Source organism: Centroberyx affinis, unplaced genomic scaffold (genome assembly GCF_046629955.1).
Source record: "Centroberyx affinis isolate AG114_WGS23_722 - 3 ecotype Tasmania unplaced genomic scaffold, CSIRO-AGI_Caff_v1 ptg001762l_1, whole genome shotgun sequence".
Taxonomy (NCBI): Eukaryota; Metazoa; Chordata; class Actinopteri; order Beryciformes; family Berycidae; genus Centroberyx; species Centroberyx affinis.
The window spans coordinates 324,459-350,729 of record NW_027280161.1 but is presented as its reverse complement, the minus strand read 5'-3'; the positions used below and the strand labels follow the sequence as shown (position 1 = coordinate 350,729).

The window sequence follows — 26,271 nt, the reverse complement described above, 5'->3', positions numbered from 1 at the left end:
TGTAAACTATGTCTACTTCAGGAACGGTGTTTGATGATATTTCCAAGAGAGGATGTATCCCTCAGTCTGAGTGTCAGTGCAAGCATGATAAAGTCTACAACACTGGGGAGGTTTACAGACAGGACAGAGAGGAATGGTATGTCAAATGTTTCATAATATAAATAATATATATTCTCTGCTTTGCTGAATTATGACATTCTTCAACACAACTTTGCCTCTATTTTTTCCTCCATTTATCCCTTTTATCCCCTTTCTAAACTACCTCAAATCGTTTTGCTTGTTTCAGTACGTGTTATGAGGGTAGATGGTCTTGTAAGAGCCTAAAAAGTCCTGCTACATGTGCAGTTGAAGAGGGTTCACATGTAACTACCTTTGACGGGAAAGCCTACACCTTCCATGGAGACTGTTATTACACCCTAGCTAAGGTGGAAAGCAAGGTGAATGAGTTATTTTAGTTCTTAGTTCTTACTAACAGTAAACATATGGAATCCAATTCATTTAATTGTTGCTTACACTGTGTATGTTTCAGGATGATGTGAGTCCAAAGTTTACCATCTTGGCCCAGTTGGTGCCGTGTGTGAGCCACGAGTTTGACACTTGTCTTAAGACCCTTAAGGTCCTGCTGAACAATGACAGGAACAATGTAAGTTGTAGCCTGTTATCTGAAAAAGATTATATTTAGTCACAAATCAATTTACACTGTTCATATATGCAACTTTCTGATGAGCATTGGTGTTTTTCTGCAGGTGTTAGTGTTTACTGCTGATGGAAAGGCAAGGCATAACATGCAGGTCATCAGTTTGCCCTACCACACAGGTAGGATATATGGTCATATAAAAGGAAAGTCTGCAAGAAACTGAATGAAACTTTAGAAAGGAGGGTGCACAAGAGGTGCATTCTGTAAACAGTTATCTATTATTTTCACCTTTCATTTGTACAACAACAACATCAGCAAACTGTCATACTATTTTGTATTTTCCTTTATTCATAGGTGACATCAACATATTCCAGGCTTCATCCTTTCACATCTTGCTCCAGACCAGTTTTGGGTTGCAGATCCAGATCCAGCATGTTCCTGTCATGCAAGTCTACGTCACCCTGGAACAGAGCTACAAGACAAAGACGCGTGGTACGTTTTTACATTTGTTGTGTCCCTGTAAAGTATGTCACAGTGCATTATGTATGCAATAAGATACAATATAGGTATTACAAAACATATATATATGTATGTATTATTTGTCTGCTGAGGATGATAATATTAGTGATGAAGAAGATAATGGTGATGATTTATTAGCCTGTCAGGAAATTCTTTTTGCCTCATACAGCTGTCAGATACGGAAGCCGAGAACGGCCGTGCTTGCAATTATTTTTTTAATGTCGTTATGTCGAGATCACGAGTTAATTATCTCGTTATCTCGAGATAACAAAGCTCGTTTTCTCGAGATAATTTATCATGAGAAAACGACTTTTGTTTTCTCGAGATCACGGGATAATATGGAGAACTCGAAAGAGTCTCTGGTTCATTTGATCACACCTGATTTCAGCCTTCAAGATCACTGCCATGACTGTCGGGGAGGATTCATAACTGAACAGGAAGCATAAATGTGTAGTTTTGTTTGCTGCAGTTACATTTCCAGCTTAAAAATCAGTTGCTACAGTTGTCAAGACGCCCTATGTATGCTGGCATGGCACTCCTGATCTCTGATAAACATTATAAGTAATAGGAGGAAACGACATTTTGTTTTCTCGTGATAACGGGTTGATTATCTCGTTATCTCGAGATAACAAAACTCGTTTTTTCGAGATAACGAGATAATTAACTCGTGATCTCGAGATAACGGCATTAAAAAAATAATTGTAAGCACGGCCGTTCTCGGCTTCCGTAGTCAGATAAGAAAAGTCTAGTCTAGTCTAGTTTATTTATATAGCACTTCATCATAAGCATGTCTCAAAGAGCTTTACATACCATCATATACAGTACATGTCATATACTGTACATACTACATGATATATACACATCATATACATCCAATACTACATCATATAAACAGTTCATATACATCATTAACTACATCATATACATACTACTGTATAGATCATATACTACCTCATACATCATTTTACTGTCATCATACACATCATATACCATACTACACACAAACACACTCATGCCTATGGACAATTTAGGCTCCTCAATCCACCTGACTTGATCTGACAGCACAGAAACACATTGCCCACCACATGTATCAGCACACATTTTATTGGTAAACATATTCAAGACTACAACAGAGTAGATATATTTGGTACTATGCTTTACTGAATCAACAGTCTCACTACTATTTGGTCAGTAGTGCTGAACAGGCTCACAAATGAGCTTAATCATGGTTTTTGTTTGTTTTAGGTTTATGTGGGAACTACAATATGGTCCTGTCTGATGACATGAAGACCCCTCAGGGGATAGTGGAGGGTACAGCATCTTCTTTTGGTAACTCCTGGAAGTCTAACCTTATCTGCCAAGACAGAGAGGAGAGACTGGACGACCCCTGTTCCCTCAGCATGGAAAATGGTATGCTGCACCTTCACTAGGTCATCATGATCTCCAGTCATACAGTGACAGCTTATTTTATTTTTCTTTTGGTGTGTTTCATTTTTTTGGTCCAGTGTGTCTCTTTGATTATGATTCCCTGCTTGACACTGTTGTTACTTCAAGTCCGCAAGTATGTAATGTATAAGCTGTAATGTAAACATACATACAAAATACTCTTCATCTGCCCCCAGAGAGGTACGCTGAACACTGGTGCTCCTTGCTAAGAAACCCAAAAAGTACTTTCGCCCAGTGCCATACAATGGTTGATCCTGAGATGTACTACAAGGTATCACACAGTTTTTCTGGTTCTCTCTCATTTGATTAAATTCTGTTGGGATTGCAATGCCCTAAAAAAAAAGCTTCTTATCTCTTCTTATCTTCTACAGCGATGCACCTATGCTAGCTGTAACTGTGACAAGAGTGAGGCCTGCCTGTGTGCCGTCTTCTCCTCCTATGCGCGAGCCTGTGCATCAAAGGGAGTGTTCCTGACAGACTGGAGAGAGAACGTGTGTGGTAAGGAATATTATGCAGTGGTGTAGTTGATAGATTATTTCCTAAGCTTTTATTAAACCTGTGTTGTTAGACTATGAATTAACCATTCCTTAATATCTGACACAAAACAGATAAATACACAAGGAGTTGCCCAGCGTCTCAGACTTTCTCCTATAAGATTCAGCGATGCCTGCTGACATGCAGATCACTAGGCTCAGAGCAGCAGAGCTGCACGTCCAACTTCTTGCCCGTGGATGGCTGCTCCTGCCCTGAGGGTCGCTACCTGGATGACAGCGGCATCTGCGTGCCCATGGCAAAATGTCCCTGCTATCATGATGGAGCCCACATCAAGCCAGGAAAGTCCATCAGTATCAACGACGAGCACTGGTTAGTTACTGCTGACATCTCACTTTGAAAATTTTAAAACTGTAATTTTCTCTACACATACCTTCTTCATTTGATGTTTTGTACAAGTATCCTGGACTAAGGATTTTCAGCATCTATAAAGATAAACAAACACATAAGGTGTACAGAAATTGAATTATTTTTAAGTCCCTTTGTGTTGCATTTTATATCTTTGATATCTTTCTAGTGTGTGCACCAATGGCAAGCTTCATTGCCATTCTTGGAGAGCTCGCTCATCAAGTAAGTGTTTTTTGTTTGTTTGTTTGTTTGTTTGTTTTTTGGCAGTGTTACATAAGCACATAAGCACAATTTCTTTCAGTAAAATCTAATGTCTTCTTCTGTTTCAGCATGTCCTTCTCCGAAGGTTTTCTTCAACTGCTCCACTGCAGGAACAGGAGAGCAGCAGTGTGCTCAAACCTGTAGAAATCTGGACAGTGACTACTGTGTGAGTTGAATTCTCTGCTGTATCTAAGTCAACCTCTCATCCATAAATAACTAGGCTTAATATTATATTGAGTTTGTTCAGCATATAAACATTATCAGTAGTTTAACGGTAATTTTTGCCCTTTTTCCTCTCTGTGATCTTTCTGTCCTCCCAGGATGCCACAGAGTGTAAATCTGGCTGTCAGTGTCCAAGTGGCCTCATTGATGATGGCAAAGGTTCCTGTGTGAAAGAACATGAATGTCCATGCTACCATGACGGGTTTCCCTATGCCCCTGGGACACAAATCTCAATTCAGTGCAATAACTGGTATGATCTTGTTTTGATAAGACGTATAGAATGATAAACACATTCTGTCATATCTGCCTGAATATTTTAATCCATTATAATATTCAAAACTTTTTTTTTAAACTCCTATCTTACACTTCTAGTACCTGCAAGAGTGGGAATTGGGAGTGCACTGAAGAAAAATGCCCGGGAACATGCATAATTTATGGAAGTGGTCATTACAATACTTTTGATCAGCGTACATACGGGTTTCATGGAGATTGTGGCTATATTGCTATCAAGGTAAACAATTCATGACAAAACCATACACACAAACATTATGCTCACCTTATCAATTCATAGATATATATTTCTAGAATGCTAATTTTGTGTTAATCCTGAATGTGACGAGGGCTGAAAGCCAGTGAAGAAATTATTACTTGAAAAAATACTGATGGGAAAATTTAGCTATATTGATGTCCCTTCATTTTAAGAGGAAAGCTTTTCATAATTATGATTATGAATGAAAAGTTTAGATAACTAAATGGTCTAGCCTTTCTTAGTTAGATGTCTTAGACAAATTAGACGTAACACTGCAGCATTCAGAAGCATATCCTCTTAATAAATGATCAAATTGCAAAATATTACACACCACTAAAGATGAATCAAAATCGGCATCTTCAGAATGTGCACTCTAATAATGTTCAAAACTGAAGTGTGATGTGATTTGGTGTCTTGGTCTCTGTCATCTACAAAACAAACATCTTTTGTGTTAAAGAACAAATGTGGCAATAAGACAGTACAGGACAACTTCCTAGTTGTCACAGAAAATAAACCATGTGGATCTACAGGCACCACTTGCTCCAAATACGTCAGAATTCAACTGGGGGTAAGACTTCATGGCAAACTAAAGTGAATTGAGATAAATCAATTAAGTGGTTTCTCAAACTGCAGTTTTTACAATTTGAAAGTAACTGAATTCTCCTTAACATTACAGAGAACAGAAATCATACTGTCAAAGGGAAACTATAAGGTGGAGGATCTGGGGGATGGCGCTCAGATTAAATACAAGATAAGGAATCTTGGCTTGTATCTGGTCATTGAATCTGCTATTGGTCTGACAGTGCTGTGGGATCGCAAAACCACCGTCCGCATCATCCTTGAACCACACCACAGCGTGAGTCACATTTTTTATCTACTTTAAATACTTCAGTGAATATAAATGAGTGTTGTTACATGTCAGAGGGTTAGATTTTTAAGATTTAAGCATTTCAAGAAAAGTTTAGAGCTGGAGCAACAAGTTGGGGAAGTACCATACTTTCTACTAATCTGTAGTCTCAGCTAAAGACAGCTATCAGCTGTCTTTGCAGATCATTTCTTGAATGCTAATCATAAAGCTTTATCGGCATTTGTAGAATTGTACCTTTCATGTGAGACATACCATACATTGTTTTAGCATTACAATTTAAATCATTATAAGCATTAGATAAATCCTAACAAGAGATTGGGATATGTGATTTAAAGTATATTAGCTATCTGGAATATATTGTTAGTGGCAAGGACACATTAAGGAGGCATTTATACACCTTTTCATATATACCGTAGCTGTTGGTATATGTGGCTTGTGTAAGCTCAGATTCCATGAGGTATATTCTGTTTATTAATGTGTACAGGGATGTCCATGCCTGGAAAATACTTGTTCTTTGTAATAAATAGTGTTCACCTGGAATACTGTGCACATGTTAATGAACTCATTGTGTCCTTTATCTTGCTGTACAGGGAGAGGTATGTGGCCTGTGTGGAGATTTTGATGGAGACGGACAGAATGACTTCACCACCCAGGGTCAGATCACAGTGAGCAATCCCTTAGAGTTTGCAAACAGCTGGAAAGTGTCCAGCAGTTGCCTAGACGCAGTAGCAAATGTTGACCCTTGTGGAGCAAGACCCAATCGACATTACTGGGCTAAAATACAATGCAGCATTATAAAAGGAGATACTTTCAAAAACTGCCACAGAAAGGTAAAATGCATCATTTTTTCTGATTTATCATTCTTGGTGTTTAATGGTTAAAAAACAGCTTTCAAAAACAATTCCATAATGCCATTTGAATGACTGTACAGGTAGACCCTGCTCCATTTTATGAAAACTGTGTGAAAGACTCATGTGCCTGTGACACTGGGGGAGACTGTGAGTGTTTCTGCACAGCAGTAGCAGCTTATGCTCAGGCTTGCAATGAAGCTGGTGAATGTGTTGCATGGAGAACCCCAGAAATCTGTCGTAAGTAATCAATAATTTTACCTATAGGCTAAGCCAAACTAATTAGCAGTTCAATGGGCACCAAGTGAGATTTTGCAAAAATAGGAAAAAAAACAAAAAAATCTACAAGATATGCAAAAATTAAAATTAAAAGCAGTCATTTGTCAATGGCAAATGGATACATACATGTACCTTTTTCTATTTCTATAGTAAATGTCCTTTTGAATAGTTTGATACTTGAAATTTATACATGGTCCAAAACCAAACTTAATTAAGAATACCTTAATAATTGGAACAGAGATAAAATACTTGACTCCTTGGGAACCAGCTGTACTAAATTGCCATGGTTTAACGTTTATTTGAGTTTAAGCTTTATTTTACTGTGATTTCAGTGTAATATAATTAACCAAAATATATATCGTATATACATATATTGTATAAATATATTGACAATTGTGATAGTGTGTATTTCTTCTCTTACTCACCTTACCTGGAGGCAACTTCAAAAATATAATTAAAGGGCTACCAAAATGAACATGAACATTTAGGTTGTTAATGCTGATTTGTGGTTCTGGGTTACTACGCTGTAGGTGTCTGCGGTGCGCACAGGCTGCCGCTGTAGCTTACATGCACCTCTCTAAAAATGTAACTGCACATAGGGCGACGCAAAACCGCAATAACTGTGATTGGCTTGCTTGGGCCGCTTCGTATTTCCTTCTACCTGTATCCGGTTGGTGTAGTAGTGAAAACAACATGGAGCAGGTCAAAGAGAGACAAGACAAGGATCCGAGGATTGCAAATAAGTTATTTGTACGACACCTCATCCCCAAATTATAGAGATTAACAGATGTCATTGAATTTGTGGCGAAAAATATCCCAGAACATGGGTATCAGAGAATGTAAACACGACTGCATCTGTTGTTATAGGCTACCTTCTGCGATAACAAAGCATGACACTGTCATTTAGCGTTCGGTCGTCTACGAGTAGAATCTGCAATGCCAAATTATAAATGCTCACACTGTCGTAGACACCTACGCCGTAGCTACAGCGACATCTTGACATTGAATCATAAATTAGACTTTATTCTGCAAAAGAAGACATTTTCCTTAAACACTGTATTTGCTGTTATTTTGAGTGAGTAATAAGTTCCCAAGTTCAAGGAAAATTTAATCCTATGACATCTTTTTGACATGCATTTCCTGATAGTTAGAAGGATTTTTTATATTATATTATGAGGAGATGCATCAGGCGTTTTAGAGGAAATTTTGAGATTTTGTTCACTATGTAACACTTCTGGGTACATTGATTGTGGAAATACTCCTTGTCATCTAAATTAAATTAAATTTGTCTGATAAGTGCTTGGTCAGGATGATTAGAATTTTTTTATGGCTTATGATGTGAGTCATTTTAAATCAAGTTTTGTTTCATTCAGACAGAAAATTAACTTGCATCTTTCCCACTTAGCTGTCTTTTGTGATTACTACAATGGCCCAGATGAATGCAAGTGGCACTACAGCCCTTGCCACACACCTTGCTACAAGACCTGTTTGCACCCAGAAGGAATATGTGGCAACTCTATACCCATCCTGGAAGGTACATTTTACACATTGTTTTACCTTATTCCTGTTTGGTTAACATTATGTTAAAATCTAATATTCTAAACTGATAGAGAAAACTGTACTACTTGGCTTACTTTGCTGTGTGACAAGATAAGTACAGTAATCCAAAGACCACCAACCCAACACTAGTGTCTAATGTAACATTAACTATATCACTAAATATATCACTACTTAAACTGATTATGCTGGAATTGTTACAGGCTGTTACCCAGTATGCCCAGAAGATAAGCCCATATTTGATGAGGGAAAGCAGATATGTGTTGAGAAGTGTCCTGGATGCTTTTACAATGAGACAGCATATGAGGAAAATGAAGTTATTTACAATGTGACTGACAACTTGGGGATGTGCTACTATGCAATTTGCATCAATGCAACAGTGATATATACAAATGAAACATGTGGCACAACTGCCCCACCGCCAACAACAACACCATACACAACACCCCCAAGTACAACTGAAGAAAAAACATCAACCCCTATTGTGATCACCACCACTTCAACACCTCATACAACATCAACAACAAGAAGCACTACAACAAAGTCTTCAACTGTATCTACAACCACACCAACAACACCCCCTACTACAACAAAAGAGACATCACCCACCACTGTTGTGACAACCACTTTTTCACCTGACACAACTACAACAGGCAGAACAACTAAGTTGACAACCCATCCAACTACACCCCGTACTACGACTGAAAAAACTCCAACGCCAACTCCCTCTATAGCCACACCCACCACAAGTGTTACTACAATTGGACAGACAACAACCAGTGTATCCCCTACTACTCCATGTATTACAATTTGTGAATGGTCAGAATGGTATGATGTGCATGATCCCAAAAAAGACAAAAGTGACTGGGAAACGTATGAGAACATCACAAACAGTGGTAAACAAATCTGTGAAAATCCAAGGGACATTGAATGTAGAGCAACAGACTATCCTCATATGGACCTAGATGACTTTGTGAGTGCTACTAACCAAGTTGTTACTTGTGATGTAACATTTGGTTTGATATGTAGAAAAGAGGATCAGCTTAGGCCACCGCAAAAGTGTTTCAACTATAAGATCAGAGTAGAATGTTGTATATGTGGAGAGCCAACCACAACCACTGCTGTTGTGACAACAACTACCTCACCACATACACCAACAGGCAGCACTACAACTAAGTCTACTACCACACCAACTGCATCTCCAACTACAACTGAAGAGCCAACCACAACCACTACTGTTGTGACAACAACCACCTCACCACATACACCAACAGGCAGCACTACAACTAAGTCTACTACCACACCAACTGCATCTCCAACTACAACTGAAGAGCCAACCACAACCACTACTGTTGTGACAACAACCACCTCACCACATACACCAACAGGCAGCACTACAAATAAGTCTACTACCACACCAACTGCACCTCCAACTACAACTGAAGAGCCAACCACAACCACTACTGTTGTGACAACAACCACCTCACCACATACACCAACAGGCAGCACTACAAATAAGTCTACTACCATACCAACTGCACCTCCAACTACAACTGAAGAGCCAACCACAACCACTACTGTTGTGACAACAACCACCTCACCACATACACCAACAGGCAGCACTACAACTAAGTCTACTACCACACCAACTGCACCTCCAACTACAACTGAAGAGCCAACCACAACCACTGCTGTTGTGACAACAACTACCTCACCACATACACCAACAGGCAGCACTACAAATAAGTCTACTACCACACCAACTGCATCTCCAACTACAACTGAAGAGCCAACCACAACCACTACTGTTGTGACAACAACCACCTCACCACATACACCAACAGGCAGCACTACAACTAAGTCTTCAACTGTATCTACAACCACACCAACAACACCCCCTACTACAACAAAAGAGACATCACCCACCACTGTTGTGACAACCACTTTTTCACCTGACACAACTACAACAGGCAGAACAACTAAGTTGACAACCCATCCAACTACACCCCGTACTACAACTGAAAAAACTCCAACACCAACTCCCTCTATAGCCACACCCACCACAAGTGTTACTACAATTGGACAGACAACAACCAGTGTATCCCCTACTACTCCATGTATTACAATTTGTGAATGGTCAGAATGGTATGATGTGCATGATCCCAGAAAAGACAAAAGTGACTGGGAAACGTATGAGAACATCACAAACAGTGGTAAACAAATCTGTGAAAATCCAAGGGACATTGAATGTAGAGCAACAGACTATCCTCATATGGACCTAGATGACTTTGTGAGTGCTACTAACCAAGTTGTTACTTGTGATGTAACATTTGGTTTGATATGTAGAAAAGAGGATCAGCTTAGGCCACCGCAAAAGTGCTTCAACTATAAGATCAGAGTAGAATGTTGTATATGTGGAGAGCCAACCACAACCACTGCTGTTGTGACAACAACTACCTCACCACATACACCAACAGGCAGCACTACAACTAAATCTACTACCACACCAACTGCACCTCCTACTACAACTGAAGAGCCAACCACAACCACTACTGTTGTGACAACAATCACTTCACCACATACACCAACAGGCAGCACTACAACTAAGTCTACTACCACACCAACTGCACCTCCAACTACAACTGAAGAGCCAACCACAACCACTACTGTTGTGACAACAACCACTGCACCTCCTACCACAACTGAAGAGCCAACCACAACCACTTCACCGCATACACCAACAGGCAGCACTACAACTAAGTCTACTACTACACCAACTGCACCTCCTACTACAACTGAAGAGCCAACCACAACCACTACTGTTGTGACAACAACCACTGCACCTCCTACCACAACTGAAGAGCCAACCACAACCACTTCACCGCATACACCAACAGGCAGCACTACAACTAAGTCTACTACCACACCAACTGCACCTCCAACTACAACTGAAGAGCCAACCACAACCACTACTCTTGTGACAACAACCACTTCACCACATACACCAACAGGCAGCACTACAACTAAGTCTACTACCACACCAACTGCACTTCCAACTACAACTGAAGAGCCAACCACAACAACTACTGTTGTGACAACAACCACTTCACCACATACACCAACAACAACACCTCCTACTACAACTGAAGAGCCAACCACAACCACTACTGCTGTGATAACAACCACTTCACCACATACACCAACAGGCAGCACTACAACTAAATCTACTACCACACCAACTGCACCTCCTACTACAACTGAAGAGCCAACCACAACCACTACTGTTGTGACAACAATCACTTCACCACATACACCAACAGGCAGCACTACAACTAAGTCTACTACCACACCAACTGCACCTCCAACTACAACTGAAGAGCCAACCACAACCACTACTGTTGTGACAACAACCACTGCACCTCCTACCACAACTGAAGAGCCAACCACAACCACTTCACCGCATACACCAACAGGCAGCACTACAACTAAGTCTACTACTACACCAACTGCACCTCCTACTACAACTGAAGAGCCAACCACAACCACTACTGTTGTGACAACAACCACTGCACCTCCTACCACAACTGAAGAGCCAACCACAACCACTTCACCGCATACACCAACAGGCAGCACTACAACTAAGTCTACTACCACACCAACTGCACCTCCAACTACAACTGAAGAGCCAACCACAACCACTACTCTTGTGACAACAACCACTTCACCACATACACCAACAGGCAGCACTACAACTAAGTCTACTACCACACCAACTGCACTTCCAACTACAACTGAAGAGCCAACCACAACAACTACTGTTGTGACAACAACCACTTCACCACATACACCAACAGGTAGCACTACAACTAAATCTACTACCACACCAACTGTACCTCCTATCACAACTGAAGAGCCAACCACAACCACTTCACCGCATACACCAACAGGCAGCACTACAACTAAGTCTACTACCACACCAACTGCACCTCCAACTACAACTGAAGAGCCAACCACAACCACTACTGTTGTGACAACAACCACTTCATCACATACACCAACAGGCAGCACTACAACTAAGTCTACTACCACACCAACTGCACCTCCTACTACAACTGAAGAGCCAACCACAACCACTACTGTTGTGACAACAACCACTTCACCGCATACACCAACAGGCAGCACTACAACTAAGTCTACTACCACACCAACTGCACCTCCTACTACAACTGAAGAGCCAACCACAACCACTACTGTTGTGACAACAACCACTTCACCGCATACACCAACAGGCAGCACTACAACTAAGTCTACTACCACACCAACTGCACCTCCTACTACAACTGAAGAGCCAACCACAACCACTACTGTTGTGACAACAACCACTTCACCACATACACCAACAGGCAGCACTACAACTAAGTCAACTACCACACCAACTGCACCTCCTACTACAACTGAAGAGTCAACCACAACCACTACTGTTGTGACAACAACCACTTTAACACATACACCAACAACATCACCTCCTACTACAACTGAAGAGCCAACCACAACCACTACTGTTGTGACAACTACACCATCAACCATATCTGCAACAACAGCACAAACAACAAAAAAAACTGTGCAAACTACTGTTTCCACAGCTTCAACAACATTTTCAGTTGTCACTGGTGGTCAAACTACAACAGTGCAGATATCAACAGGCCCTGTTATCACTGGCAATACTACTACACCATTAACAACTACAACTGCACCCCCTACTACAACTAAGGAGGCAACATCGACCCCTATTGTGGTGACAACGGCTACATCACCCCCTAGCACATCATCTCCACAGACAACCACCAATGAGATTTCATCAACAACTAGACAAGCCAGTACAGTATCAACTACAACACCTTTTACATCTGGAACTACAGAATGCTTCTGTATAATTGATGGCAAACATTTTCGACCAGGTAAGAAGGAATTCGATATTTTATATATTGCACATCCCAATTATCAAATTCAGTTTAAAGCTTGCATAGTTTTCTATGAGCAGCTAGTGTGGTTGTAGCACCGATGCAATGTAGTAGATGTGAATTAGGATGTCAAATTACAGTGATGTGACTACTTTACTTGGAGTCTTTTTTATGGCTGTATTATATAGATGTAACTATGATTTATTTTTGTCACTGCACTACTGTTAATAGAGCTTAGTTAATAGAGTTAATAGAGTCTGAGTAGCCATATGAGGTCTCATGTTTTTAAGGTTTACCACTGATTAATTAATTCCTCACCTTTTTCTCACCTTCAGGGGAGACAATATTTGACATGAAACCCATTGGATCAGGTGTATGTCTCACTATGATATGTTCTGACATTTGCGAGATTCACAACAAGACTAACCCTTGCCCTACCACACCCACACCCACACCTACACCTGTTCTACCCAACTGCCCAGAATGGGATGCAGTGGTAAGAACCTTCACATATCCAGCCTATAGAAATGTGGACTCTTTTATATAATACTTAAATATATTTTACAACACATTGTGTGTTTAAAGCTTAACATTTCTTGTGCAAAATACTTATCAACACTGCTTTACCCTATTTTTTTCTTTCACATCAGCAAAATGAGACCTTCTGGTTGTGCAACTGCACCATGGCCAGATGCATTGAGAACAATACAATTGAAATAATTCCATATGAATGTCCACCCCTTGAGAACATCACTTGTACCAATGGAAAGAAACCAGTTCTTGTGTATGATGAGAACTACTGTTGTCAACATTACGTTTGCGACTGTGAGTTAGTCTGTGGTTGAAGAGATGCACGGCAATGCCCATTTATTCACTTTTAGTTAGTCATAACAAATAATAGTTGACCATGTAAGACTTTTTTGTTTCTTTACAGGTGTATGTGAAGGCTGGGGAGACCCCCATTATATAACATTTGATGGACTCTTCTACAGTTATCAGGGAAACTGTACTTACACCTTAATGGAAGAGATTACACCAAAATACCACTTAAAGATGTATATTGACAACGTCATCTGTGATCCCACTGAAGATGTATCTTGTCCTCGATCTATCATTGTATCCTTTGGATCAGAAGTTATTACACTCAAGAATCATAACCTCATTGGAGCAGCTCAGTTGGAGGTAAAATGTGTTCATATTCATTGTTGGGGTCATGTGAATATCTTCTTGTAAGTCCTCATAAACTGAGTATATTAAATAAATGACTGCTGTGAATGTAGAGGTCACATATTTTGGCCAGCAGTGATTGATATCTTTCCTTTTGTCAAAAATTGTATTCTTTGTGTTATTTAGGCTCTCAAAGATGGAGTAAGCCTGAAACTACCCTATTCACATCATGGCATAAAGATCGTAACCTCTGGCATTACAATGGTTTTGGAGATTCCTCGCCTACAAGTGGTAGTTACATTTGGAGTAACTGGCTTTAGTGTCACCCTTCCATTTAGACTCTTCGGCAAAAACACACAGGGCCACTGTGGTAAGAATTTCTCATTCCAATGGCCATGTTGGCAAATAATTTGTGAAGTTGGACAGTAATGTTAATTGTTATTTATCTATGATGTTAGGAACATGCAGCAACAACCAGGCTGATGACTGCATGTTGCCTAATGGCCAGCTGGTGGAAAGTTGCGCTGTAATGGCCGACTATTGGCCTGCAAAACACATATACCAGCCCAACTGCCATATACCAACTGTGCTCCCCACCAACACACCTGTACCTCCACCAACACAAACACCATGCCAGCCAGACTCCATATGTAATCTGCTTAAGAGCAGGTAGACATTTCCTAACCCACTGTGCTAGTTCACTTACATCTGCATAACTTCAACAACATACAGTATTACATTTTAATAATTGTTCCATTTTGTAAGAAAACAAACAATGTTATTTGTGGTACCTTTCATAACCCAATTTAAATATAATGGATTTGATATGGGTTTTATTTCCACAGTGTATTTGAGGCATGCCATCCATTTGTCCTCCCTGACAAATTCTACGAAGGTTGTGTTTTTGATAGCTGCCATGTGGTTAACCCAGCAGTGCAGTGCACAAGCTTGCAGACTTATGCTGCTGCCTGTGCTCAGGCTGGGGTTTGCCTGCACTGGAGGAACCACACCACACTGTGTGGTAAGCCACCCCTCATTATTTTACTGCAAAGACTGGGATCAGGAAGGGCCATTCGTGTTTTTATATTTGCTGCATTTAGCACATATTAAACAGGTTATTGTAGGTTTTATTATACAGGTAATGTTTATTTTCTAAATTGTACGGGTCAAATTGACTGAGTTCCACTCTTCCCTAACAGCCAGTGGCTGCCCGTCAGACAAAATTTACAAGCCATGTGGTCCTGCAGAGCAGCCAACCTGTGAAGACAAGTAGGTTTCAAGTGTATTAACTATACAGTATATTTAACACATCAGTATTTCCTTTGATATGGGTAATAGTGCATAATCAATGTTCAGATTTATCTTGTTAACAATGCCTCAAATAGAGTACTAAAAAGTAGAGTAGAATGTAGTGCATTGAATCAACTCAGTTCAAGAGAAATGACAGGAGCAATGTTAAATGTGTTTTTAATTGATTGAATATTACAGTCCTAATGAATCCATCATGAACATCACTACTGAGGGCTGCTTCTGTCCTGATGGTATGAAGCTCTTCAACAAAGAATCCGGCATATGTGTTGACAAGTGTGGTAAGTGTGACTTGTTTGCGCAAGTCAGTCTCATGATTAAGCTAATATATATGATATTATATGATAACATCATGTCAATCATGCAGTCCTAAAATAGTGCTTGTTTTCATATAGGATGTCTTGGTCCTGATGGCAACCCACGTGAGGTGAGCTGAGTCTTCTGCTATTTGTGCAACCTTAAAATCCCCACGCATGTTGTTCACTTGCAGCAATATTTACACTGAGAGAATTAAGTCACTATTACGGTTCCTTCTTTCAGTTTAATGAGAGGTTTGAGCACAACTGCCAAAACTGCATCTGCGAAGAGTCTACTAAGGCTGTGACTTGCAAGCCCAAGGTGTGCCCAGCACCACCAGTACTGAACTGCACCAATCCAGGGTTCATCCTTGTCAACCAAACTAATCCATCAGACCGTTGCTGTTCCACTTATGTTTGCCGTAAGAGACACCTCATTGATGCAAATTTTTCTGTTTCGTTTTCTGAATGTAATTCATTGATGATGATTCTTGAAGATGGCTCATAAATACTCACTATGATTTTTTAATCACCTTCATCTCCCCAGAATGTAACAGCAACACTTGTCCAGCCATCAACATGAAATGTCAGATTGGATATATACCAGTAGTCACTGTTCCTGAGGGAAAATGTTGCCCAGAGAATACATGTGGTAAGCCTGTGATTTGACATTTACAATTCATATCATAATATATAATGACAACAGTGGCATCCTCTCTGGATTTCCATTGACTTGGGTCATGTCTCTCTCCTAGAGCCTAAAAGAGTTTGTGTCCACAAAGATGTGGAATACAAGGTAAGTGAAGAATGTGAATGTCTGAATAATTAAAATCTATCACTTCTATCATTTAATGATATCCACTGCACCACTGTGGTTACAAGGACCAGTATGGACAGATTTCTTCTATGTACATGCTATAGCCTGGTGCTTCAGTTCCTGTAAAGGCATGTCAGGATTGCACCTGTACCAGGGAGGTGGACCCCAAGACTGGTCTGTTCAAAATACTCTGTGAGTTACAGCAATGTAAAGACAACTGTGAAATGGTAAGAAAAATAAATTATTATCCCTAGTCATGCTTCAATTAAAATGGTTTGTTTTTTTCCATGCTGTGTATACCATGAGAGTAACATTGCAAAACTGTGCTCTTATATATGAGTGAGGCTTCAGCAACTCAACTCTTCCATTTTCTCAGGGACATGAGTATGTCGAGACTGATTCAGATGAATGCTGTGGGAAATGTGTACAGACCCACTGTGTTCTCAATGTCAATGGGACCAAGCATCTGTTGACGGTAAGCTGGACATCATCTATGTTGGCAGTGACTCAATATGGTGAAGCTTATAATGGCTCACTGTTTTCTCTCTCTGTGTGTGTGTGTGTGTGTGTGTGTATGTGTGTGTGTGTGTGTGTGTGTGTACATCATTCTGCCTGCCAATCCAGCAAGGACAAACCTGGTCACCACCTGAGGATAAGTGTGAGCATTACACCTGTGTTAAGAACGGTGACACTTTCACAATCATCAGTTCAAAAATTCTCTGCCCACCATTCCAGCAGAGCGACTGCCAGCCTGTAAGTATTGCTCATAATAAAATACTTAACATAATCTGGATTTGACTAGAATACATTTAATGTAATATATCTGTAGAGTGAAATTTAAAGATAGCACTACTGTTATTATGTCAAATTGGTATTCTGTCACGAAACAAACTCCATTATCACTTTTGAATGTGGTTTTGAAATGGTATGCATTTGCCTCCTTAGGATACAATTCAGACAGCTGCAGATGGCTGTTGTAAAGTTTGTGAGTATGACACATTTTTAGCTGCTAGCATAAGTCACTCTGTCGTCTGGCCCCCAGAATTTGAAAGATCTTTACTGTGCATAGTGCCATTGTGGGACACAGCTATAAAGACTCTATGAGCCTAACTACAGTATCACTTTGAGTTTAGCTCAGTTGGTAAAGCATAAGTTTGCCACACCAGAGGTGCTGGGCTCAGTCAAGTTAGCACTACCATTTTTTCATGCATGCTTCCCCCAAAACGCCAAGCTGGTCACAGTTATTTTCCTTTGGGTAAAAGGTAATTAAAACAAGCTAATGGTGTATCTCTTCCAAAAAGGTGTGGAGAGGGAAAAGGCCTGCAAGTTAAAATCCATGAAAACCCACATTAACCACAACAGCTGCCAGTCTATCCAAGAAGTAGACATGCCATATTGTGAAGGGTCCTGCAACACTTTCACCAAGTAAGAGTGATATCACTAATATTTCTTCATTCATTCATTCAAGTCACACAATGTGGAAATGTTAAAAATGTTTTGTTATAGTTTGTGAACAGTTCAAGGCTACCAATTAACTCTACCTCTGTCCATTGCTCTCTTCAGATACTCTAAAATGGCAGCCGCTATGCAGCATTCTTGCTCCTGCTGCCAGGAGTCGCGCTCCAGCAACCACACTGTTGACTTGCTCTGTCTGAATGGAGAGGTGGTGCCATACACATACATCCATGTGGAGGCGTGTAGCTGTAGACACACAGACTGCAGCAACGCTGCTGGACGACCCGCCCGCAAGAGGCGCAGCCTCCCACTGGTCTAACTGAAACTCGCTATCGTCACATCGATGGATGCATGGAGAATAGATACCTGCTTCCCACAGTTCCCTTATTGTTATTTTGTTACTCCTAGACATTGATTGTCAATGTAGAGAAAATATTTAGCATTTAAAAAACTGCAACTCTGTCCATGTTTTTGTCTCTTTCATGTTAGTGCATCAATTCACCTTGTGTTGTGGTAGCATGTTTTGTCATTGGTTGAGAGTTTAATTACTACTAGAACAGAACAGAATGCTGTATCGTCCACAGTGGGAAATTTGCTTTGTGCACTGGAACTTAAAGGAAAAATCCATTCTAAAACACTTTGACACTGCTAAGAAACATTGGCCATGTACCTTGCATTTCTGGACCCATTTTGTTGTTTGGATTTGATTAGCAATATGTCTGCCTTTCATGAACCCTGACTGAGTAACAGAGATTATTTCTACTAAAAAAGGTTTAATTCTTTTAGCATAGAGCGAGGCTAACAGTTTTTAGTCTGAATTTAACAGGATTATTGATTGTCTACATTTTTTCTCCACGCCAAATAAATAGGCAGAATTTTTCTCACCAAATTCAATCTATTTGGCCCTTGAGCTTACAAATGCCCTTCTAGAGTTCCTAACTCCTCCTGTAATATATACCGATTTACGGTGTCTTCTTCATTTAGGCGTGTAGTATTCATTTATCCATTTTAATATATCAATATTTCTATTGCACTTAGTTTTTGAGTACTCTCTAAACCCTCAACATTCAAATTTAAACAAGTTAAAAATAAATTTAAAAGACATTTTTGGAAGAATCAATAGCATTTGGATTTGAAATCAGCAGGGGTCGCCATTCTCAAAGGAAACTATATGGAAAGATTATTCACAGTGAAAATCATTAAGATGGTAGATGGGAATTGCTGGTTGTATATGATTAATTTAGCCAATACATTTTAGTGAATGTACAAATTGTAGATCTTCAAATTCAGTACTTTTTGATGACTTGGAGGAAAAAGTTTTATTCTTGTTAACAGAATGTATTGATGTTAAGTCTTGAGAGATTTTAATACAACTCCAAATGACCCCATAAGAAATTGTACCATGGTACTTGTACTAAGGTACCCATACCTGTACTAAAGTAATTTTGACAGTACATAGCACAGCTGCCGTGCTATATTAGATTTTTTTTCCATTGTTTGTACCATGGTTCTTTCTATAATCTCCATAACCAAGTTATTAGTTACCACAGAGAAGTACAACATACACAAATGTCAAATTAATAGGCTAATCGACATTTTTTATTGCCCAAATCCAGAATAACTAAGGACAACAAATAATGGTGCACTATTATATTGAAGTATACCGAACCTTATAGGGACCCGTGAATATCCAAAATCTTTTAAAGATTTCTATATAAACAACAATTTTGATAGTAGTATAATATCAATATAATAGTTAAATTGCAATGTTAAATCAATGCATTATCTCTAAAGATGTATAAATATTGAAAACAAATAACTTAAGAAAAAACTTAAGATGTTCACCATAACTAGTCAACAATAGATAAAGTGACAGCCAGCAGCTGGATGACAGGTTTTGAGCACAACTGCAAAACTGCATCTGTGAAGAGTCTACTAAGGCTGTGACTTGCAAGCCCAAGGTGTGCCCAGCACCACCAGTACTGAACTGCACCAACCCAGGGTTCATCCTTGTCAACCAAACTAATCCATCAGACCCTTGCTGTTCTGCTTATGTTTGATGTAAGAGACACCATATTGATGCAAATATTTCTGTTTGGTTTTTTGAATGTAATTTCTTTCTTGAAGACTGCTCAAAAATACTATCACAAGTCCCAAGTCCCTCAAGTCTTGAGGCACAAGTCTCAAGTGAAGTCCCAAGTCTAAATGTAGATTACGTCAAGTCAGAACAAATACAGTCCAGTATCAATTAATATCTTTGAGAAAACTTCAGTGTAATATCATTTTAATAGGATAAAAACTTGGTAAGAGCATCATGAGTTTGATTTCGATAATCAGTTTCAACCTCAATAAATTCAATCATTCCATACAAATTCAGAAAACAGAATTTAAATTCAGTCGTCTGTTGGGACAAATCTCTTAATAACTTTCACTCTAAGTCATTTACACAAACACAAGATCTTTTGTCAAGACTTTAGAAACCTTTTCAAGTCATCAAAGTACAAGTCAAAGTCAAGTCCCAAGTCATCAGAACTATTAAAACTGTGACTTGAGTCTGACTTGAGTACACGTCATGTGACTCAAGTCCCCATCTCTGCTTTTTAATCATCTTCATCTCCCCAGAATGTAACAGCAACTATGGAGGTATTATGCTTTAAGAGTTGCAAACTTGTAGATATTTTTCCTCTCCCACAAACACAACACAACAGTTACACCTTCCCAAATTCTTCATTTACAGGTGCACAAATCCTATTCTACGAATCACAAATTAAGAAACTCATATGCTCACATTTTTGCTACAGTTGCGGTGAATATGGTGCAAAACACATTCACACACCCGTATCAAATAATGTGAAGTCATGGACAAAATTTGCACATCTGCAAATCAGTATGTGAATTCATGCAATGAGAGTTGCACACCTGTAGAATTTTTTCTCACAAATAATTTTTTTTCTTGGATATTTTTCTAGCACAAACACAAGTGAATAACTACAACTGCTTGAATCTGCCGCTACGAATCTCAAATGCTGTTTTTTCGCTCACAAATTACAAGTTCCGCGCGCTCTGACTTTTGCACCACATATCTCAGTGAAATGTGGATTCGTACCTAATACATCCATGATTCGTACCTGTAGAGCCAGGGGCGGGCACTGTTCAGAGATCACAGAACCCTTCTGGCCAATCAAAGGAGCTCGTTTGGGCACCTGCGCAGTAGTGTCTTTCTTGGCCCCGCCTGGCCCACATGAACGAGCCTAGTGGCGTTGTCATAGCGACCGTGCCTGCAAAATAATTTGTTACGTTATGTTTCCTCCAAATCTATGTTACATGTTTTATGTCATGCTGATGCTCCTAAGTTAGCCCGTCCGATTTAGCCAACACATTTAGCTAGCCGCCGAGCGTTTGGCTAATGTTAGCTTGTTTATTGTGAAACTGACACAAAGATAACGTTTGCTAATAACACGTAGAAGTGTAAGCAGTCTTCTTCTTCTGCGCTTCATCTTCTTCTTCGTGAGGTTTAAAGGCGGTTGGTATCCGACTCTGTGGTGCTTTACCGCCATCTTCTGAATCATGGTGCGACCAGAGATTCTAGCCTGGCTACAACCTATGCACTGAACCAATTTCACTTAAAAAAAAATCAAATCAAATTTTGCATCAGTAAAATATAATATTAATTTTAATCCATGCCAACCTGTCTCTCAATCTGTAACCATCAATTCCCTTTCTCTCTGAAATCTAGTAGGCCTATGTTCTACGGACTCTTTGACAATATTCGCATTAGCCTGTTGGATGTTTCGACATCTATTATGTCCTATCCATAACCTTGATATGATAATCTCTTCATTTGTGTTTCTGTTCCCTACTCCTTCTTTTACCAACTATTAATGTAGTATCAGATTTAAGTGCAAAGTAGTTCAAAATAACATATAAAAAATAATTTAAATGAAATTATGAAATAATGATGAAAACAAGCAAGCGTAAAAAAAAAGTGCAAGCAGTCTCAGAGTTAAAGTACATATAGTTTGTAGAACTGGAGTGCATTAAATGGCTACTTTTATGGCTCCAGCTTATAATCATTGTCTATTTAACTGAGTGATGGCTGAAAGGTTGAATGAGTTTCTAGTCCTATTTGTTTTAGTCTGTGGACATCTGAACCTGCACCCAGATGGGAGAACCTCAAACTCTTGGTTATTGAGTGGGAAATGTCTGTAGCTGTCTTGTCAGCCATTTTGTTCAGTCTGGTGGAGTATAGGTGAGCTAGATTTCTCTGCTGCTCTACGGTATGGTGCCTTTTGTCATCAATATTTATATATATATAAATGTCAGCTTTGGGGGCAGTACAGCAGCTGAATGAGTATATAGGAAATCAGTCACATATTTTCACATATTTCCTGTCCACTTACAGGCATATGTGCTGCTGTGTGAAAGTCTGTGTATTCTGACACACTCCTGTCTTGAAGCCACTGAGTGACAGTCATTTTAATCTAGTTTAATTGGACTTGATGACAAGTGTTTGATGTTAAATAGACTAATGTCAACTTAGATTATAATATCCTGTCCCTAATCAAAACTACATACACCTATTTCACAGTAATTTGGCTTGGCTGTCATCCTCCCTGAACCAACAGAGTGTGTGCTGTCAGATAAGAATAGGTATACGGACACTTCTTGAAAATGCAGCCATCTACTTATGGAAGGGGTCCAAGAATCTGTTTGCCCTTGGAGGGGTTCCCACTCTGCGTGACAACATGCAAAATGACTGTATTACACTTTGGTTTCCAAGGCAGAACCACAGTTCCGATTGTTCCGACAGCTTTTTCCTGAAAGGCTAAACATGCATGATGTCAGATCTGATTTCCCCTACCAGTTGGAGAGATTAATAACCTCCTGTGTTGTATAACTGTGATTATTTGCAGAAGTGAGTTCACTATTCAAGCACCTGTTGATCTTAAAAGCAAACATTAACATTAACATTAACATTAAGAGTTGAAGATAAGAGTTCTGCACATTTCTGCTCATCGTCTACTCACCAGTTGTAAGGATCTTTTTATAGTTAATTTATTTTACCTGCTGGCCAGTCCTTTTCACCCCACTTCCACTGGTCCAACCGCAATTGTACACTCTGTTAGATCAATTTAATCTGCGTGGGAACATAAACTACTGCAACTTATGCATTTATGCATGTGGAAATCAATTGCCAGGCTGCTGCTGTTGCCTTATTAATCACTGCAGTGTTACCCTTTTTGGTAATTATATGTTTATACTTCTCAAAAAACTCCCATTATGAGTCGCTGCTCCATGGATGTGAAGGACCTTATTCTCTGCCAAATGTTTCACTCTCGACTCTCCACTGCTTGGCCTGCTTTTAAGCAGCAGGGGCGTGCATGTCACCTTATTGCCCAAACCATACTTCAGTTATCTTAATTGAGGGAGGCGCAAGATGCCTTCGTGAAACAGAATTAAGCCAGACTAGAATGTAGAGTTTACTGAAGTGAGGCTTCACCTCCCAGGATAGAGCCTCTCTAAAAAGGGGGAAACAAGAAACCCACATCAGAATTCAAAATTATTTGTAAAGATCCAATCAGTATGTCCAAACAATTACAATTTAGACAAAACATTGAAAACCCAGTTGCTCATTCATAACCTGGGAATGTAACATTTAAAAAAAAACTATATCCATTTGCATTCCTCTCTCAATAACAATATGTCTACACCCCATCCTCTCCTTGGCCATGTGATTTGTTTGATCACAGAGAAGGATAAATCTGAGAACATGACCATATTCAGAGAAATGCCTTGCAATAGACGACTTATCATTACATTTTATAGCGCTCTGATGCTCAATAATGCGTCTCTTGACTTGCCTTCTAATTTTACCAACATATTAAAGACCACAGGTACATTGCAACAGGTAAATAACATTTATAAAGTTGCAAGTGACAAAATAATTTATCTTATATTGTCTCTTGGTCACACTTCTTAATGTCATCTCACCGGCCACTGGTGTCAAGAGGGATGTGATAGTCGACTGTCACTTGGATAAATTACACCTGAGCTGCGCAAAGCACAAGCGGGGATTGTGTGTCCGATAACCGACAGGATGGGCAACCCTAGTCTTAGCCACATTTAGTAGCCTATTCTGATACATGTTCCTATAGGCATGTAGTTTATTACACTACAAAACCTTTCACAGACTTGCACTATAATCACAATATACAGGTCAGACTCAATCAGCCCCTTTCCAGTTTTTAAAACATGACTGCCATGTTGACACCTTCCTTGATGACTCATAATATGCAAACAGCACGGGTGTCATTTTTATTGGAATTTACACAGTCACGCATTGATGGACTGTGTGCTGTTAGATAAGAATAGGTACGGACACTTCTCAAAATGCAGCTGTCTAACTATGGAAGGGGTCCAAAAATCTGTTTGCCCTTGGAGGGGCTCCCACTCTGTGTAGCTGTTTGACAACATGCTGAATAACTGTATAGTTAACCAGAATTTAGCCAGCAGTATTTCCTGAATGGCTAAACATCCATGGAAAAAAATAAAAAAATAAAAAGTTACTGTACTGCAAATGGAAGGATACTTCCACTCCTTCTATCCAAGACTGGTCTAATGCACTTGCCAAAAAGAGTCATATATAGCAACATAGAATTTATGAGTAGATATGACAAAATCTGGGCTCCTTTCCTATCCTCTATGACTTGACTGTCTATAGCCTTGACCTGCTCATTAAGAATGTTTCATGTGCTGTATCATTTTAAAGGTTCTATGTAAATAAGCATGAATCCATTATATATTGCATTTCTAAAAATAAGTGTTCTAGTCTGACCACATGACCAACCCCTTCAAATAATGTGTTGGCCTACATTTGTTCTTGTATGCATCAAGGTGCTTGCAAGGTCTTTTTTTTTAGCTATATAGGGTAGGTCCATGCCCTTATGGGCACTTCCATGCCTTTTTTTGGCTTTATTGACAGGGCAGTAGAGATTGACAGGAAAGACAGGGCAGAGAGGGGGGATGACATGCGGCAAAGGGCTCAGGCCGGGTTCAAACCTGTGCCACTGTGATTAGGACCTCACTTTAATGGTACATGCTCTACCAGTTGAGCTACCGGGGCACCCCTTCCATGCTTCATTTTTGCCCTAATGTCACACCAGAGGGGCACTTGAGCAGCTCAAACATCCATGGTACCCTTTTCTACTGTAGGGCACCCTGGTAGAACATGAGACCCTCACCTTTTTCATCCAAAGGGGCTTCATTTTTGCCCTAAGGTCACAAGGAAACAAATGTGTGTTTTCTCTTACCATGTTGGTCTGTGTGTCAGCCAGGCTAGCACTGACTCTTGCTTAAGGTGTGTTTGCATGTGTGTATTTGTGCATGCATGTGTGTGTGTGTGTGAGTACATGTGTTGTCTGTTTACATGTGTGTGTTCGTAGTACGTGTAGGTTGATGAGATGGTGCCCTTTTTAAAAATATCTTAACAATTTTCATTTAGCAGACCTCTAGACCTATGCCATTCAATCAATTTTGATTTAATTATGTTGGGAGTTAGGACAGACTTTAATGAAGGTTTTTTTTTACTTGACTTACTTGAAATTAATTTAGCAAGTTGATATAAAATGATTTTGCATATTCAAAAACAGTCATTGGTGTAGATTAGAGGTAAGTTGGCTATAGCTAGAAACAGTCTTAAAGGAATAGTTCACCCAAAAATGAAAATTCTGTCATCATCTACTCAGCCTCATGCCAAATGAAACACAGGTGAAATCATGATCTTTTGGTCTTCAGGCTTTTATTTTGAATCCAGAACAGAAAGTTGGTTGGCAAACACTGTAGGATGTAGTTGTTCAGGATTGTTAATGATCCACCTGCCTGTCAGATGTAAAGCAGATGGCTATTTTGAGTTGAAAAAGTAAGCCACTTAAACGCTGTCATTTTTGTTTTGATAACATATACCTCTACTTTGAAAATTGTATCCAAATTCAACCATTTTTGCTAGACTGCATGCATGTCATATTAAAGTTTATAAAAGAATACACCTACAACAGAGGAGCAGACTGTAAAAAACATAACTTTACTGTTATCCATTCCTCTAGAAATGAAAAGGCCTAATTCAACTGCAAACACTTTTGCCAATCAAGAGGTAAGAAAAATGTAGGAAATAGAAAAGGGAAGTAATGAAAGGTGTCAGACCT

At 39.5% G+C, this 26,271-nt stretch overlaps 2 protein-coding genes across 2 annotated transcripts in view; both read left to right on the top strand.

Moving 5' to 3' along the window:
* LOC139652108 (mucin-2-like) overlaps nucleotides 1-18,931 on the top strand; it is a 28,327-nt gene extending 9,396 nt beyond the window's left edge. Inside the window, exons 10-49 of the mRNA XM_071529067.1 lie at nucleotides 22-136; nucleotides 287-425; nucleotides 530-643; nucleotides 747-816; nucleotides 992-1,129; nucleotides 2,402-2,566; nucleotides 2,779-2,873; nucleotides 2,974-3,100; nucleotides 3,211-3,466; nucleotides 3,672-3,724; nucleotides 3,832-3,929; nucleotides 4,084-4,235; nucleotides 4,358-4,496; nucleotides 4,972-5,082; nucleotides 5,191-5,370; nucleotides 5,973-6,212; nucleotides 6,314-6,470; nucleotides 7,915-8,043; nucleotides 8,270-8,679; nucleotides 8,836-9,796; nucleotides 11,273-11,555; nucleotides 12,945-13,024; nucleotides 13,363-13,523; nucleotides 13,678-13,852; nucleotides 13,962-14,209; nucleotides 14,381-14,564; nucleotides 14,653-14,863; nucleotides 15,040-15,215; nucleotides 15,394-15,463; nucleotides 15,683-15,783; nucleotides 15,898-15,929; nucleotides 16,043-16,220; nucleotides 16,346-16,450; nucleotides 16,554-16,594; nucleotides 16,720-16,842; nucleotides 16,992-17,090; nucleotides 17,240-17,368; nucleotides 17,561-17,600; nucleotides 17,917-18,040; nucleotides 18,179-18,931. Coding sequence (XP_071385168.1) covers nucleotides 22-136; nucleotides 287-425; nucleotides 530-643; nucleotides 747-816; nucleotides 992-1,129; nucleotides 2,402-2,566; nucleotides 2,779-2,873; nucleotides 2,974-3,100; nucleotides 3,211-3,466; nucleotides 3,672-3,724; nucleotides 3,832-3,929; nucleotides 4,084-4,235; nucleotides 4,358-4,496; nucleotides 4,972-5,082; nucleotides 5,191-5,370; nucleotides 5,973-6,212; nucleotides 6,314-6,470; nucleotides 7,915-8,043; nucleotides 8,270-8,679; nucleotides 8,836-9,796; nucleotides 11,273-11,555; nucleotides 12,945-13,024; nucleotides 13,363-13,523; nucleotides 13,678-13,852; nucleotides 13,962-14,209; nucleotides 14,381-14,564; nucleotides 14,653-14,863; nucleotides 15,040-15,215; nucleotides 15,394-15,463; nucleotides 15,683-15,783; nucleotides 15,898-15,929; nucleotides 16,043-16,220; nucleotides 16,346-16,450; nucleotides 16,554-16,594; nucleotides 16,720-16,842; nucleotides 16,992-17,090; nucleotides 17,240-17,368; nucleotides 17,561-17,600; nucleotides 17,917-18,040; nucleotides 18,179-18,389 — 6,620 coding nt within the window. The 3' untranslated portion in view covers nucleotides 18,390-18,931. The remainder of the gene's footprint in view (nucleotides 1-21; nucleotides 137-286; nucleotides 426-529; nucleotides 644-746; nucleotides 817-991; nucleotides 1,130-2,401; nucleotides 2,567-2,778; nucleotides 2,874-2,973; nucleotides 3,101-3,210; nucleotides 3,467-3,671; nucleotides 3,725-3,831; nucleotides 3,930-4,083; nucleotides 4,236-4,357; nucleotides 4,497-4,971; nucleotides 5,083-5,190; nucleotides 5,371-5,972; nucleotides 6,213-6,313; nucleotides 6,471-7,914; nucleotides 8,044-8,269; nucleotides 8,680-8,835; nucleotides 9,797-11,272; nucleotides 11,556-12,944; nucleotides 13,025-13,362; nucleotides 13,524-13,677; nucleotides 13,853-13,961; nucleotides 14,210-14,380; nucleotides 14,565-14,652; nucleotides 14,864-15,039; nucleotides 15,216-15,393; nucleotides 15,464-15,682; nucleotides 15,784-15,897; nucleotides 15,930-16,042; nucleotides 16,221-16,345; nucleotides 16,451-16,553; nucleotides 16,595-16,719; nucleotides 16,843-16,991; nucleotides 17,091-17,239; nucleotides 17,369-17,560; nucleotides 17,601-17,916; nucleotides 18,041-18,178) is intronic.
* A 5,482-nt stretch (nucleotides 18,932-24,413) lies between these two features.
* The window catches only part of muc2.1 (mucin 2.1), a 31,013-nt gene continuing 29,155 nt past the window's right edge, over nucleotides 24,414-26,271 (top strand). Inside the window, exon 1 of the mRNA XM_071529066.1 lies at nucleotides 24,414-24,442. Within this exon, the coding sequence (XP_071385167.1) occupies nucleotides 24,414-24,442 (29 nt within the window). The remainder of the gene's footprint in view (nucleotides 24,443-26,271) is intronic.